Genomic DNA, 17,031 nt, shown 5'->3' with positions numbered 1-17,031 from the left:
ACGGCTACTTACATATTAATTACACTATTAATATTTTCACAGTTGTTTCTTTAATACAAAATTAAAGCCAACGGAAGAAAAAACGTAAAACATACTTGCCAATGACAGGTTTGTTGCGATGCAATTTTCTGTGTTGACACATGTAACTTTTTCATACAGTGGTAAGTCGCAGGAGTCACAGAAATCGCAGAAGTAGCAGAAGTCGCAGAAGTAGCGGAAGTCGCAGAAGTAGCGGAAGTCGCAGAAGTAGCGGAAGTAGCAGAAGTAGCGGAAGTAGCAGAAGTAGCGGAAGTAGCGGAAGTAGCGGAAGTAGCGGAAGTAGCAGAAGTAGCGGAAGTAGCAGAAGTCGCGGAAGTAGCAGAAGTCGCGGAAGTAGCAGAAGTCGCGGAAGTAGCAGAAGTCGCGGAAGTCGCAGAAGTCGCGGAAGTCGCAGAAGTCGCGGAAGTCGCAGAAGTCGCGGTAGTCGCAGAAGTCGCGGTAGTCGCAGAAGTCGCGGTAGTCGCAGAAGTCGCGGTAGTCGCAGAAGTCGCGGAAGTCGCAGAAGTCGCGGAAGTCGCAGAAGTAGCGGAAGTCGCAGAAGTAGCGGAAGTAGCGGAAGTAGCGGAAGTCGCGGAAGTCGCGGAAGTCGCGGAAGTAGCGGAAGTCGCGGAAGTAGCGGAAGTCGCGGAAGTCGCGGAAGTAGCGGAAGTCGCGGAAGTAGCGGAAGTAGCAGAAGTAGCGGAAGTAGCAGAAGTAGCGGAAGTAGCAGAAATAGCAGAAGTAGTGGAAGTAGCAGAAGTAGCGGAAGTAGCAGAAGTAGCAGAAATCGCGGAAGTAGCAGAAATCGCGGAAGTAGCAGAAATCGCGGAAGTAGCAGAAATCGCGGAAGTAGCAGAAATCGCAGAAATAGCAGTGGCGGAGGGATACACGACCTATGTTCCTTAACTGCGACTCTTAACTGCGACAAATCGCAGTTAAGAATAACAGATACTGAAAAGTAGTATTCACAGAAATCACTGATATCAGAAAATCGCAGTTTAGCCCATCACTAGTTTGAATTCTTCTTTGCGAAAGTTACAAACGCAACAGTAGTAACGCAAATACGTTATTAACAGGTATTCCAAGCGATATATTTTAACAGAAACCGATGTATTAGAATCATCCTCTACAGTGAAAATTTCGGAGGTAAATGCGAGACAGTACGAAAACGGATGCAAACAAAAATTATTTAGAATAAGAGTAATATACTTGCAATGCAATTAAAACGAGATTTCATGTACGGATCCGTAATCATTTACAAATAGACACGACTCCACAGAATACCGTGCTACAAAACCGGCTTCTGTTTCATAGGAAGCAAAAACAAATACGAAATCATTTTCCCCACCAAATATTACGGATGCGAGCAAAAATTTACCAGTATACGAGCAACACATTTACAATGTAACTGAAAGTGGGTAATACAACAAGGTCACAATAAGGATCACATTGCAATGAAACCAGCTTGTATGTCATACCAAACCAGATTTTGCCACGTGATAAAGGGCAATTATTAACACTTGATAATCGCCATACTGTCAAAACTGCAGCATTGAGTTTTACAAATAAATTATTTTACAGTCAAAAGACGACGACTTTGTCATTTACAAAATTTGACATGGCTGTGAACCCCAGCTACGAGAAGCTAAACAAAGTTTTTGGTTGAGATTTCTCGAATATATTGCATCGCAAGGTCACAAAAACGTTTCTAGGTACACACTTTACTACCAGATTATCAGGCCCACTTTTGAGAAATATTGTCATCCAATAGTTACATTTCGCAAAGTAAGAATAGGGCTCTTCGCGCTGTAGTTTCGTGTTTTCGAACTTCACTGACAGGCTACTACGAGCACTACTGACGTTCCCTGTTTCCCCGAGATGAGCCCATAGAGTCTAGATATTTGTGATCTATGAATGAGCCTTGCACTTCTTATAATTTGGCGCTGTTTTGGCGTTCCTCCGGGGGTATTTCTATTTTTTGTAAATTTCGTTTGGAGTTTGTGTTTTTACAATTCATATATTGTTTCTACTCTACACTTTGGAAGGACTTTGCTTAAAAATACAGTATATACAAATACTAAAAGTGGTATATCTTTAGTGTTGAATAAATACAGTATATACAAATACTAAAAGTGGTACATCTTTAGTGTTGAATTCTCTGTCCATCTATGATGTGGGCTGTTTTGAAATAAGCAGACAGGAACAAATTAATAAACATGTCTTGGAATTCCGGAAAACTTAGTTGGTCCGGTAAGAAATCGCAAATTACAGATGCTTGGGTGTTAGGTTTACTGTCGCGTTTCACAAGCATTAGGCATAAGTTTTACAAGAGAGCGGAGGAATCGATTATCACTAAGAATTAATTTTACTTGCCATTGTATTAGTCGGTATTGTGTTCAGTTGGCCGGGCACTAGATCATGTGGTAGAGTGTCAGACCTCGTTAGGCTTATTTAACATCGTGTTTATTTGTTTTTATAATGCATTTTTGTGAAGACAGTGGAGTAGTCCAGTCTTCATTAAGAATTAATTTCCCTTGTCACCAGTCTTCATTAAGAATTAATTTACCTTGTCACCAGTAAACCGTATTATATTCGCCCTATTACTGTGTGTGTATCTTAACTGCATGCAGGTGTTAGTTACACGTATACACAATAATAAATGACATATCGCTAATGATAAATTAGCAAAATGCGCCTTCAGTAAAGTCATTTGAGTACACCTCCACCACAAACATTTATGACAGTTTGATTTAGTCTCAAGTTGATAGGACTTTGCCTTGTGCTTCATTACTGCACAAGCTGTACATCTTAGCATTTACTTCCAGATGATTATTGTAACGTATTGTGAAATATTAATATTAATGTTGGAACTGTTAAATCTTCAGTACTTCTCCAGTAAGTTTGTTTGTGTTATCAAAAAGTGTTATTAAGTTTGTTATGCACATATGCTAAAGGTGTGAGTATCGCTTTCTGTGCTATTTAGGGATTTTAATACAAATTATGAAAAATCTTTTACTAGATTTAATTTAAAGGTCTGGCCTTTGCAATGGTAGTAAATTGCTAAGATGAGTCATGGTGAAAAAGCTCTTGCCCAGTGAACATATTACGTGGAGTTAGTCTGATTGTATTATCGCCAGTCACCTCCAGACTGAGTAAGACTTAAGAAATCACTATGTTCCAAAAATCCCAACAAGTAGAATGCATGGAATATGGAATAAGTCAAGATATACATTAATAAAGAAATGAGTTGCTAGAGACTGCGGCGATAATTAACTATTTATGCTTATTACGTAGAGCTAAAATTAACAGGGGAGTCACTTCTGTTACTGTGAATAACTGTCATTTATTCCAATGCCGACCTAATATCCATACAACTAAACTACGGACTACATAAATGTAGATGACCAGATGGTGATTTGAACCCCATTCCTCCTGAATGCTAGCTAGTCCATTGCCTCAACTACTGTGCGACTTCGCTCAATCATAAGGTTATAGTTTTGTTTACAGTAGGCTACACATTGGTACTTGTAGAATATCTAACTGGAATAATCAGTCCCAGAATCTAGAGATCAACTTGTTAACGGAATGGCATTGTTTTGTTCCTAGGCAACATAAATTCGTAGTATTGGCAATTAAAGTCAATTGAGGTTCTGGGCCAACACAGTGACATTTTCATTGGGGCCTTTGAGGTCAGTAAACAGAGGACAGGCAGTACATAGACATGTTCATTTGGGCCTTTGAGGTCACTAAGCAGAGCACAGATGGTATAGTTATGTTCGTGTACTTGTGCAAGAAGGTAGATAGTGGAAGTATTTAATTTAAATGTAGTAGGAAAGTTGTGGCAGAATGTAAGTACACTATGTGATCAAAAGAATCCAGACACCTGGCAGAAAATGACATAAAAGTTCATAGTGCCCTCCAAAGGTAATGCTGGAATTCAATATGGTGTTAGCCCACCCTTAGATTTGATGACGGCTTCCACTCTCGTAGGCATACGTTCAATCAGATGCAGGTTTCTTGGGGAATGACAGCCAACTCTTCACGGAGTGCTGCACTGAGGAGAGGTATTGATGTCGGTCGGTGAGGCTTGGCGCGGAGTTGACATCCCAAAGGTGTTCTATAGGATTCAGGTCAGGACTCAGTCCAGGCCAGTCCATTACAGGGATGTTATTGTTGTGTAACCACTCTGCCACAGGCCGTGCATTATCAACAGGTGCTTAATCATGTCGAAAGATGCAGTCGTCATCCTCGCATTGCCTTCAACAGTGGGAAGCAAGAAGGTGATTAAAACATCATAGTGTTATGCAAAATAACAAGGGGTACAAGCCCCCTCCGTGAAAAACACGACCACACCATAACATCACTGCCTCCGAATTTTGTTATTGGCACTACACATGCTGGCAGATGATGTTCACCGGGCGTTTGCCATACCCACACCCTGCCATTGGATTGCCACATTGTGCACCGTGATTCATCACTCCACACAATGTTTTCCCACTGTTCATGGTCCAATGTTTACGCTCCTTACACCAGGTGAGGCGTTGTTTGGCATTTACCGGCGTGATGTGTGGCTTATGAGCAGCTGCTCGACCACGAAATCCAAGTTTTCTCACCTCCCGCCTAACTGTCATAGTACTTGCAGTGGATCCTGGCGCAGTTTGGAATTTCTGTGTGTTTGTCTGGATAGACGACTGCCTATTACACATTACGACCCTCTTCAACTGTTGGCAGTCTCTGTCAGTCAACAGAGTAGGTTGACCTGTACGCTTTTGTGCTGTACGTGTCCCTTCACATTTCCACTTCGCTATCACATCGGAAGCAGTGGACCTAGGGATGTTTAGGAGTGTGGAAATCTCGTGTACAGACATATGACACAAGTGACACCCAATCACCTGACCACGTTTGAAGTACGAGAGTTCTGCAGAACACCCCATTCTGCTCTCTCACGATGTTTAGTGACTACTGAGGTCGCTGATATGGAGTACTTGGCTGTAGCTGCCAGGTTCTCCATACTTAATGTGAAAAATGTATGTTTTTGGGGGTGTCCGGATACTTTTGATCACATAGTGTACACTGTCCAGTCTCATTAATGTGACCACCTGTCAGAAGCCTGAAATACTACCTTGGGCAGCACTAATGGGCACTAAGTGTGACAGTGAGGTTATGGAAGTTACGAACAGGGATGGGGAGGCATGCTGTCTCCAGTGCCATGACCAGTTGATCCATGGCACTAACAGCCTGATTGAGACGATTGTGCATATTCTTGATTGGGTTTAAATCTGGGGAGTTTGGTGGCTAGGGGAGTACAGTAAATTCTCGTGGTGTTCTTCAAAACGTGCGCACACACTGTGAGCTGCATAACATGTTCCATTGTTCTGATGGTAGGTGGCATTGTGCCGGGGAAAGATACTGCATGTAGGGTTGGACATGGTCCTCAAGGGTAGATGCACAGGTGTTGATCCACTGTACCTTCCAGAATGACTAGATCACCCAGGGGATGCCACGAAAACATTCCCCAGACCATAACACTCCTTCCTGTAGCTTGGACGTTTCCGGCAGTTGTTACAGGGTGTGTGCTTTGACATTTCATGCCCTAGAGGTGAATGACTATCTTTCCGATGGAGCATAAAATGTGATTCATCTGAGAGGTTACCTATTGCCACACAATGGGTGTCCAGTTGTGTTATTGGCACACAAATTTTAGTCTTCGTCACTGATGACCAGCAGTTGGTGTGGCTGCAAGAACCAGGCACTTGCTGCAAAGGCCCATATGCAGCAACATTCACTGAACCGTTGTTGAGGAGACACTGTTGGGAGCCGCTTGGTTCATTTGGGCGGTCAGTTGCTCAACAGTTACACGCCTGCCTGCTCATATACATTTCTGGGGTCGACAGAAGCGTCCGATCCCACCCGTCGACTTTGACCCTTGACGTAAGGCTGTTGTGGTGTGTGACGTCACGACGGTGCGGAATTTAGTTTGTGAGAGTGGCGTGTTTGTAGGTGTCGTTTTGGTGCGATCGGTGGTGCTCTCTGGTGGTGTGTTAGGTGATGTTTTTGGCTTAGTTTGCGAGTGTGGCGTCGTGTCTGAATTTTGGTAAATTGCTTTTTTTATGTCTTTGGTAGGTGTGGATACGACTGACAGGGTCAACAGTTTTCGGTTTTCGGATATGATGGGGGACAGTGCGTTGTCCCTAATAAAATTTCTTCAACTATTCGGATTTTTGGATGAAGTTGTGATGTGTTCAGTATGTCGTCAAGAAATGAGGCTTACTTAAAGTTCCGGCGTCTCGGACCAGGGACGACGGTATGTGGAGATGTCGTAAGGATAACAGGTCAAGCGAAGTGTTCGATCCCAATGTGTGGCTGTGAATGTTTGTATCGGGAGATATATTTGAGCTATATAGGTCAAGGGAAGTCTTAGGTCCTAATTTATGGGATCGGGAGCTGCTGTTGAGCTATATAGGTCAAGGGAAGTGTCCGATTCCAGATGATGTTGTGTTCAGTGGTATTTGGAGAGTTTTGTGATGTCGGTTTCTTTCATCATTTTGCGTGGTATTGTATGGGGGTGGATTCCATATGATGTTGTGTTTAGTGGTATTTGGGGAGTTTTGTGATGTCGGTTTCTTTCGTCGTTTTGCGTGGTTTTGTACGGGGGTGGGTGTCTAAATTTGTTTATATTTAGTTTGTCCCCACCCAAAAACCCCATAATTCCCGCGCTTGTCCGGTTAGTGGCATTAGGCTTTTTGTGGAACGTGTGTGTGTTTGTTTTTCGATGTATTTTCGTCCTCATAATGTGTACGTAACGACTTTATATGCACCATATTGGAATCGTCGTTTATGGTTGTTTCCGCCATATTTGTGACGTCATGGATCAAAGCAGATGGGTGGGATCGGACGCTCCCGTATTTCCCATTTCTGCAACTGACATTCACCCCTGTCTTTTGTGTTCTATGATGCACCACAGTCATCTTGACAGCTATTTTGGACAGTGCCATTTTTCCATGCATGACATACTTTAACCACAGCACCAGGTGAACAATTTGCAAATTACCATTTCGGAAATGCTTCCATTCTTGGTGTGAAAGCCAGTGTTCATGCCCTTTCAGACGCCAAATAAATCACTCCATTTCTGCGTTACGGCAACTCCACTGTTTTCGGGTCACCCTAACACGCATTGTCTACTTGCCACTGCTAGTGCTGCCACTTGCCATTTGTGAGTGGTTATTACATGTTGACATTTAACGTAGCCAGTGGTCACATTAATGTGAGTGGACCGTGTAATTTAGGAGTGAAGGAGACTACTCACTGAATAGCAGAAAGATTGTGTCGTCAACAGGCACACGGAAAAAGAAATAAACATTGCTAGCTTTCAGGATCAGTCCTACCTGGAACTACAGCACAAATACATACGGCATACAAAAAACACTTGTCTGTGCCCCTACATAGTCCCAGCTGGACTCATGGTGCCGTGATTGTAGTTCAGCAAGTGGAAGGGTGTCCTGGGGATGTTGCCAGGTGGGTGGGCAGAGGGCGGGAAAGGCAGGAAGAAGGGTTGGGGGTGGATAGCTAGTGGCTCAGAGAGATACAGCTGGTTTGCTGGCGAGAAATGTGGCAGGGAGTGGTGGCATGTTTATGGCATAGGCATTTAATGCATGGGTGCCAGAGCTGGTAGTGAAAGGCACAAGGTGAAGGTGATGTGAAGATGTGAATTAGGATGGATGATAGGACAGATGAATAGGGAACTATTGGGTGGAGTGTGTGAGGACAGTGGATTGACAGAGAGGGAGGTTATGGGAGCAAAGGATATGTTGCAAAGACAATTACTATCTGTGTAATTCAGAAAAGCTGGTGATGGAAAGAAGAACCCGTGTGGCCCAGATTGTGAAGCAGTGGTTGAAGTTAAGCATTTTGTGCCACTGGATGGTCAACTTCATTTTTTGCCGCAGTTTGGCAATGATCATTTGTTTTGCTGGGTGGCTGTTTGGTTGTCATAATGACATAAGCTGTGGAGTGCTTGCTGCAGAGTTGGTAAATGAAACGGCTGCTTTCACAGGTGGCCTGGCCTGTTAAGAGGTGGGAGGAGCCTGTGACAGGATTGGAATAGGAAGTGCTGGTTGGGTGGATTGGGCTGGATTTGCACCTGGGTCTTCCAATGGGATATGATCCCTGTGGGAAGGGGGTTGGGAGTGGCATAGGGATGAACTAGGGTGTTCTGTAGGGTGGGTGCATGACAGAATACCGCTTTAGGAGGGGCAAGTGGGATCTTAGGTAGAATGTCCCTCATTTCAGAGTACAATGATAGAGAATCACAACCCTGATGAAGGTTATGGTTGAGTTGTTCCAGTCCAGGATAGCACTGGGTGATGAGAGGGAATGCTCCTTCGTAGCTGATTCTTGGGCCTGATTGAGAGCATTGCAGCTGTGTTAGCATATGGCACAGGAAATCTGTTTGTGGACTAGGTTTGGGGGTTAATACCTGTCTGTGAAAGCTCTCGTGAAGTTCAACACACTAGGCAAGGGAGTTCCCATCACTAGATATGCCAGCCACAGGTGCCGATGTTATATGGGATTGGGAATTTTGGTGTGGAAGGGACGTCAGATTGAAAATTCTGGCACTATTGATGGTTAGTAGGTTTAATATGAACGGAGGTGAATGGAGCCATTAGAGATGTGGACGTCAATATCGAACAAGGTGGTGCAATGAGTTGAGGATGACCAGGTGAAGTGGGTGGAGGAGAAGGAGTTGAGGTTGAGGAGGAATCAGGATAGGGGTGTCTTGGCCCTGAGTCCAGATCATGACAATATCATTAATAAACCTGAAACAGACAAGGGTTGGGGTTTTGGGAGGCTAAGAAGGCTTTTTGCATATGGCCCATAGAAAGGTTTGTCATTGGCATCAGTTTGAAGTGTGAGACCAGCAATTAATATGGTGTCCATGTACAGAGGACAACTGTATGCAAATTAAACTCAATACTTTATTTCTAATGACATGTAGTGTGGCATACATCCAATACATTAAAAGAAAAATAAATTACTTAATTGCAATCAATATTAACCATACAGTCTCCACCAGCACATCAGCAACCAAGCAAAAGTAAAAAAGAAATAAGCAAATAAAGTTCACTGCATGGAACATCTGCACCTTAGCAAAGATCAGTCAATTGCCAGCAATCCTTGTGGCTCTCAGACGAATTCAGCTGATGTTTCGCAGTCAGCTGATCACTAGCTGTCAAGCGTGAGCCGATTACGGTCTACTGCTATCCCTACAGGTTGGTATAGAGGGGTGGCATGTGGGTACACATGGCTGTGCCATGGATTTCCTTTATTTATCTCCCTCGCCCCCCCAATAGGAGAAGCAGTTGTGTTTAGGATGTGGTTGATAATGAGTATGAGAAATGAGGTATTGGCTTTAGAGCATGAAGGATGTTAAGAGAGATAGTATTTGATGGTGGCAAGGGCAGTAGTAACAAGTAGGGATTCAGGAGGTAAAGGGGTGGGGATGGTGGAGCATTGGTAAAGGAAGTAGTTAGTATCTTGATGTGCGAGGCTAGGTTTATGGCAGTTGGTTGAAGCTGTTGGTCTATAAAAGTGGAAATTCTCTCAGTGGGAGCACAATAGCCAGCTACAGTGGGGCATCCAGGATTGTTGGCTTTACGGATTGTGAGGAACACCTAGAAGGTGGTTGTGAAGTGTGTCATTGGGTTGAGGAGGGAGATGGACTTGACGGAGAGGTTCTGGGATTTTGGAATGGATGAAAGGCTGTGTTGGATTTCTGTGATGGGATCGCTATGGCAGAGCTCTTAGGTGAAGAGACAGGCAGCAGTTGGTGGAAGCATTCTGTTGGGTAGTCACTGTGATTCATGGTGGAGCCTTTGTCTGCGGGGAGGATGATTGTGGGGTAAGGGTGTTTTTGGGTTGTGTACAGCTGTCCTCTCTTCTACAAAAAGATTAGTGTTCTTAGGAATGGGCCTGGGGGAGGATGTTGAGGCTGAGTTGGAGGTAAGAAATTCCTGGAAAGTGTCAAGGGATTAGTTAGGTGGGAGGGAAGGTTGTAGTTGGATGGTTGAATTGGGAGAGGCAAGATTATCAACAGTGTTTTGGATCCAGAATGAGATTTTCACTCTGCAGTGGGGTGTGTGCTGATATGAAACTTCCTGGTAGATTAAAACTGTGTGTTTTGGATTTTTTGGGTTGTGGATTTTGTGAAGTGTTAGGAGGGAGTTCTGAAGAATGAGACAAATTGAAAAGGTCAGCTAAGCAGGTTATGGATGCTGTGAGGGTTTAACAAGGGGTTCACTGTGGGTAGGAGAAGTGTTGACGGATAGCAGTGCTCCAAGGCGGGAATGTCAACAGGTTGGACAGTTTATGAAGGTGTTGTCTGAAATACTCTTGGAGGATAATGGTTTCAATTTTGAAGATGTGGTGTAGGTAGTTAGGATTGTGTAATAAAGTATATTGCAGAGGGAGCGGTGGTGGTACTGAGATATCTGTGCCATGGTGGTATGCTTCTGCAGTATCATATTTGTTGTGAAAAGGGACTGGGGGAATCTGAAAAGGTGAAGGTATTAAGAAGGAGGGATGGGATCCAGAAAATGGATTTCTTATGGTTAGCATTTTTGGGAGAGGCGATTTGAGGGCTCCATGGCTTAGGCAGCATTTAAGGAACAGGATGAGGGACTGGGTTTTGATGAGAAAAGGGATACTTTTCTGAACTGACGCAGGTAGATGGAGCAGTGGGCCATTTGTCTAGGATGTTGCTAGGAAAACAAGAAATAATGCAGGATTTGGATGAATGAAAGCATTAGATGGTCTTAAAGGAACTTGATAACAGAGTGGGATTTTAGGGAATGAAAGGGATGCAAGAAATTTTGTTGAGGACATTGGGAGGGTTCTGAGCTGTGAGGATATTTAATTGCACATAAGAAAGAGGAAATGTGTAAAATTCTGCCAAGAGAAATCTGTGTGGCGAGGTGGGTTGATTTGGAGATGAAATACAGTGGTTAGTCAGAGGCAAAGCCACTTGTTAATGCAGCCATGTCATTGTGGACATGTCATACGGCAAATCTACTGCAATCACTGTGCAGTGTTTTATGTTGGCATGACAACCAAACAGGTGTCCACTGGAATGAGTGACCACCACCAGACTGTGGCCAAAAACAGAGTTGACCACCCAGTAGTTCCTCATGCAGTTGAATGCAACAGGCTTGATTTCAATGGCTGCTTCCCAACCTGGGGAACCATCTGTGTGAACTACACAGAAGGGAGTTATCCTTGCAATGTTTCCATAACCTTCCGGGCCTCAGTCTCCATGTGTCCTCTTGCTACCTCCCACTTAATGTCTCCATGTCACCTACATTGTGTGCCATTCCCCACCTCCTCCAGCATCTGTGCATCACATGCCTAGCTTGTACACTTGCGACCCCTCCCTCCCACATCCCTAGCCAGGAAACTGATGTTTCCCTCCAAGCCTCTAGCTACCCCTCTCAACACCTCTTCATCCCTCCCTCCCTGCCTCGCTCCGACACAAACTTCCACCCCATCCACCAGACAAACTGCAATCATGACATTTTGCGTCCAGCTGGAACTACGTAGATGCACAGACGTGTATGCATGTGTATTTCATATGTGTACTTCTCTTGTAATACGAGATATGATTGATTCTGGAAGCTAGGAAGTTTTCTTTCTCTTTTGTGTGTGCCTTTTGATGCATCAGACTTCTTCTATTTGGTGGATGGGCTTTTTTTACTCCTAAATTGTATAAATATCTAATTTAGATGGATTCGAGGAAAGCTATACTCAGTCGTGTATAAATTTGTATAAGAGTGGGCCATCCTACTTCCTTTGACCATCCTAAGACAAATGTGGAGGTCTGAATATGTAAATATCAGATAATGTATTGCTTGGAGTACACGTGGTACACTTTTCTCCTGTGTGACTTCATGACTCGGCACATATTTTGAAAGGATGTACTGAGTGTATATGACACAGAATTTAGTCAAGAAATGGAGGGGAAATTGATTTTGTAGGTCACAAAAATCCTTACCAAAAAATGTGACCAGTAGTATGTTTATTGCTCTTAGTGGCACTACTTAGGTTCATTTCTTCAGATTTTCTCAGTATTTGCTCCAACAGGATTCATGCAGTACTATTCTGCATTTTACATGTGTGAAAATTAGGGTTCAGATGCCCATGACAACAATCTTTACTTTTTCCCTGATAGAGATCTGCCAATGGGACAGGACCTATTTCCAGCTGGCAGCATGAAGATGCATCATAGCATGCGGCAGCCATTGTGGATTAGTCAGTTTGGTGTGTGATAAAATTATTCTAGTTTGCAGAAAATGTCTGACCCAGTGGTATTTACAAGGGACAGTTGTACACATGACCTGCTACCTTTCGTGGCCCTCTGTTCTCAATTGATACATTGTCCGTATGGCAGAGAATAACAGATGAACCATAAACAACTTACTCACTGAGATCATCATGGCAGAAACTGCACAATAGATCACACATTGACAATTTGCTCATTTCTTTACAACTCAAAATGTTGAAAGGAATGCACCATCTTGGTGTACTGAGCACTAAATGCCAACTGGTAAGTTCTGTGTATGTGGTATTGCCCTATGCTGTGTCACCGTACAGATAGTGAAAATTTCTGTTCATTACAGCTGGTGTTTTCATGCAATGTATCGTTTAGTTTAATCCAGGCACTTTGTGGGTGAACATGGAATGGTTAGACCACAATAAAATAAAGGTGACTGCCAAGAATGCATGAATGTTACTTTTAGCTTTTTTCGTTGTTGTGAAGAGATCACTTCTGATGCTCTGCAAAAAATGTGCCATGGTGTCACATAAATTTGCATGCGCTGTCTGTCTATGTTGTGGTTGTGGTCTTCAGTCCAAACACTGGTTTGATACAGCCCTCCACACTAGTTTGTCCTGTGAAAGCCTGGACAATTTAACCCCCTTCCCTCTTCTCTCCAGTACTAAATCAGTGATCCCTTGATAAATCAGTGATCCCTTGATGTCTCAGAATGTGTCCTATCAACCGATCACTACTTTTAATCAAGTTATGCCACAGATTTCTTTACTCCCCAGTTCTATTTAGTACCTCCTCGTTGGTTACATGATCTGCCTATCCAGTCTTCAGCATTCTTCTGCAGCACCACATTGAAAAAGCTTCTAGCCCAGTCGTCCCTGAAATGTTTATCATCTGTTTTTCCCTTCCATACAAGGCTACACTCAAGACAAATATCTTCAGGAAAGACTTCCTACCACTTAACTCTGTATTTGATGTTAAAAAGTCTCTTATCCAGAAACACTTTTCTTGCCATTGCCAGACTACATTTAATATCCTTGTGCATGAACCACAGCACATTAAAAAACAAAAATCACTCAAGCAAGTGCTTCCAAGAGATTTTATTTATTATAATACCCAATCCCATGGTGTGGAACACATTGGGAACATATGGATAAGCTTGCAATGAAGCCCTTTCACTTTTGGTTAAGTCTGAGCCCTTGGCCATGAGACTATTCTCTAGGATCATAAAGAACGCTGAAAGAAAGTTAGTTCTGCTATGAGTGAAAGTGGAGGAACTTGTATGGAAATGGTTCCAGCCACACTCTACATTTTTTCCCTAAAGACATTGTGTTTGATTTTATTCCTCTTTGAAACATGACCCTGAATTGCGGTGGTGTATGAATTAAACTGTTAATGAGACACATTCCCTCTTCTTTCTTGTAGCAATTTAATTTTTCAGTGCTTAGCTGTGCAGACTCTGTCTTTCATTCCAATACATTATTTGCTTGTTTTGTGCACACTATTTACCTTGTCGTAATGAGTTTTTCTGGTGCCTAGGTTGTTTACAAATTTTAAAAAAGCGGTTGCTTTTGTTTACCTTTCTTTGTGTTATGTTTCAGAGGTCCGTGACTTGTTTCGGAAGTGGAGGGAAGAGAATGAGAGGAACAGTCGTGAGATAGTTGATTTGTGGGAAACTGTTCTGATGAAGAAAGTTCATAAACTAGGTGACGAAAGTGAGTTCTAGCTGAGAGTTAAAGTAATTCTAACCACATAAAGTTTCATTAATATAACATAATTTGTAACTTCCACATAATTAGCTGCATAACATTAAATTTTATCATGCTTTATACTCATTTAATACTCTTGCAGTTAGTAAAATTGTATCCATTACAGCTGACAACAGCACCCATTGTCTTGGGGTAGCATCTTTGATTCATAATCAAAACATTTTCGGTCCCAGGTTTGAATCCCGCTGCTGCTTAAATTTTGATTAATAATCAGCATTGGCGGCCAAAGACTTCCAGCATAAGAGGTCACTCTCATTCTGCGAACAGCCGTGTCAAAGAGGATGGAGGAGCGGACAGAGTTTCAGGGCACTCTCTTGTCCTAGGGGTGGGAAACTGCCCCTAAAGGCGGAAGAATCAGCAATGATCAACGGCGTGAGGATGCAGAAGGCAATTGAAACCACTGCATTAAAGGCATGTAACATGTATCCACAGGACATGTGGCCTGTAATTGAAGAAGTGTCATGATGATTTCTCCATTGGCAAAAGATACTGGAATAGTCCCCCATTCAGATCTCTGGGAGGGGACTGCCAAAGGGGAGGTTACCATGAGAAAAAGATGGAATAATTAATGAAAGGATAACATTCTACGACTCGGGGCATGGAATGTCAGAAGCTTGAACATGGTAGGGAAACTAGAAAATCTGAAAAGGGAAAAGCTAAGGCTCAGTCTAGATGTAGTAGGGGTCAGTGAAGAGAAGTGGAAAGAAGACAATGATTTCTGGTCAGATGAGTATAGGGTAATATCAACAGCAGCAGAAAATGGTATAAAGGGAGTAGGATTCATTATGAATAGGAAGTTAGGGCAGAGAGTGTGTTATTGTGAACAGTTCAGTGACAGGGTTGTTCTTATCAGAATCAACAGCAGACACCGACAGCAATAGTTCAGGTTTACATGCCAACATCGCAAGCTGAAGATGAAGAGATAGAAAAAGTGTATGAGGATCTTGAAAGGGTAATACAGTACGTAAAGGGATATGAAAATCTAATAGTTATGGGAGACTGGAATGCAGTTGTGGGGAAAGGAGTAGAAGAAAAGGTTACAGGAGAACATGGGCTTGGGACAAAGAATGGGAGAGGAGAATGACTAATTGAGTTCTGTAACAAGTTTCAGATAGTAATAGCGAATACTCTGTTCAAGAATCACAAGAGGAGAAGGTATACTTGGAAAAGACCGGGTGATATGGGAATATTTCAGTTAAATTACATCGTGGTCAGACAGAAATTCTGAAATCAGATACTGAATTGTAAGATGTACCCAGGAACAGATATAGACTCAGATCACAATATAGTAGTGATAAAGAGTAGGCTGAAAGTAAGACATTAGTCAGAAAGAAGTGGGATGTTGAAGTACTAAGGAATGAAAAGATATAGTTGAAGTTCTTTAAGGCTATAGATACGGCAGTAAGGAATAGCTACAAAGGAGGTAACTATGAAGAAACCATGGGTAACAGAAGTAATACTTCAATTGATCTGTTGCGGGATGTTGATGGTGGAACCCAGGACTCCAGACGGCCGAGCTGAAGCCAGGACCCACCGCTCCGTATTTCGTCAGGAGGGCGAGCAAGTTCATTAGCGCCAAGGGGTAGTACAGAGTGATACAGTGGTATTTGGAAGTATTCCTTGATTCACATAATTTACAGTACTACGATGGCTGCAGCATAGTATCAGCATGCTGCCCGCAGCGTTGTCCCGCGAGTCCAGCCGGCTCAGGAACTCCTGCTATGCCGACGCTGCTGCTCCATCATCAAGGACGCTCAGCTGGGAGTCGGCCGTGCTTGCCCGGTCGCCGCTCGCCAATGCATCATGTCTTGCGCCGTGTAGTTGCCTGCAATTCCGGAGACTGTTACAGTCTCTGGTCCCCGCCGCCTTCCGCCCCGTTTGGCCTGCTCTGTCTGACCATGGGACGAAGGTGGTTGTACTGGTCACCCATGGCTCTCAGCTGCCATTGCTCCCAGGACAGGACTGGACTCGAACCCGCGCCCTCCTGGATGCCGTGCTACAACTTGCCGCTAATGGTGTTTGCCAGATGGCAACACCCGCCGCCGCCCCTGACACTGTTTCAGCGCTGCAGCTCCTCCCGCAGTATACGCCTCGCCCGGACCCCAGTATGTTAGATGGGAAGCGAACGTGGCCCATCCTGGACCCATTGCAGACTGCTATCACTGTCATCCTTCAGGCAGACCATGCAGTCTCCAAGTACCCAGCTGCTGTTCTGTCCCACCCCTGTGTTGTTTCCCCGGAGGCGGAATACAGCCTGAACAAGTACATAGAAATAAAGTACGGGTTACACAGAATATTTACAACATTGCTGCCAGACTGTCCCCTATAAGCGTAGACCAGCAGAGGTCCATCCCGACTCTCAACTGACCTGGCACACACTCATCTCTAGCTAAACGTGCCTGACTATTTATACTGCTTTTCCCCTCACTTCTTACGTAGTGTCATAGAGAGAGACAGAAACTATGGCAGGGGTAAATTCCCAAATGTCAGCCACTTACACATCACCCTCCTGGCTCTGGCCTAGTGCCCCGCCTCATACATCGCAATAACTTCAAGCAACGCTGCAGTTTCCTGCCTCGCTGTTGCTTCACACCAAACAAGTTGTACGTGCAATACGCTGCTGCAACTCCGTGCCATGTTTACTCTGCCAGGCCTGCTGGCTGCCGATTATTACCACACACTGCCAGCGGCCCCAGACTTCATCGCCCAACCGCACCTTTGCTGAATTTTAACAAAATTCCCCTTTCTTATGACTAAGACTAATACTAGCACAGCACTCCTCCCTCCTTTAGTAAGATTCGTCCCGAATTGAAATATAACAGGCATGGCCTGTGACTGCATAAACTTACCTTGTTCACAAAACTTATATGCTACAGACTAAAACTAATGAGAATGTAAAAACATTAATCCTACCCCTATACACTT

At 43.7% G+C, this 17,031-nt stretch overlaps 1 protein-coding gene across 2 annotated transcripts in view; it reads left to right on the top strand.

Annotated features, from left to right (window-relative positions):
- Positions 1-2,118: 2,118 nt before the first annotated feature.
- The window catches only part of LOC124787872 (ER membrane protein complex subunit 2-like), a 79,650-nt gene continuing 64,737 nt past the window's right edge, over positions 2,119-17,031 (top strand). For both annotated transcript variants that reach the window (XM_047254853.1, XM_047254845.1), the window contains exons 1-2: positions 2,119-2,268; positions 13,939-14,052. In XM_047254853.1, coding sequence (XP_047110809.1) covers positions 2,235-2,268; positions 13,939-14,052 — 148 coding nt within the window. In that variant the 5' untranslated portion in view covers positions 2,119-2,234. The remainder of the gene's footprint in view (positions 2,269-13,938; positions 14,053-17,031) is intronic.

Source organism: Schistocerca piceifrons, chromosome 1 (assembly GCF_021461385.2).
Source record: "Schistocerca piceifrons isolate TAMUIC-IGC-003096 chromosome 1, iqSchPice1.1, whole genome shotgun sequence".
Taxonomy (NCBI): domain Eukaryota; kingdom Metazoa; phylum Arthropoda; class Insecta; order Orthoptera; family Acrididae; genus Schistocerca; species Schistocerca piceifrons.
Note: the sequence above shows the minus strand (reverse complement) of the source record. Positions and strands in the feature narration are given on the sequence as shown.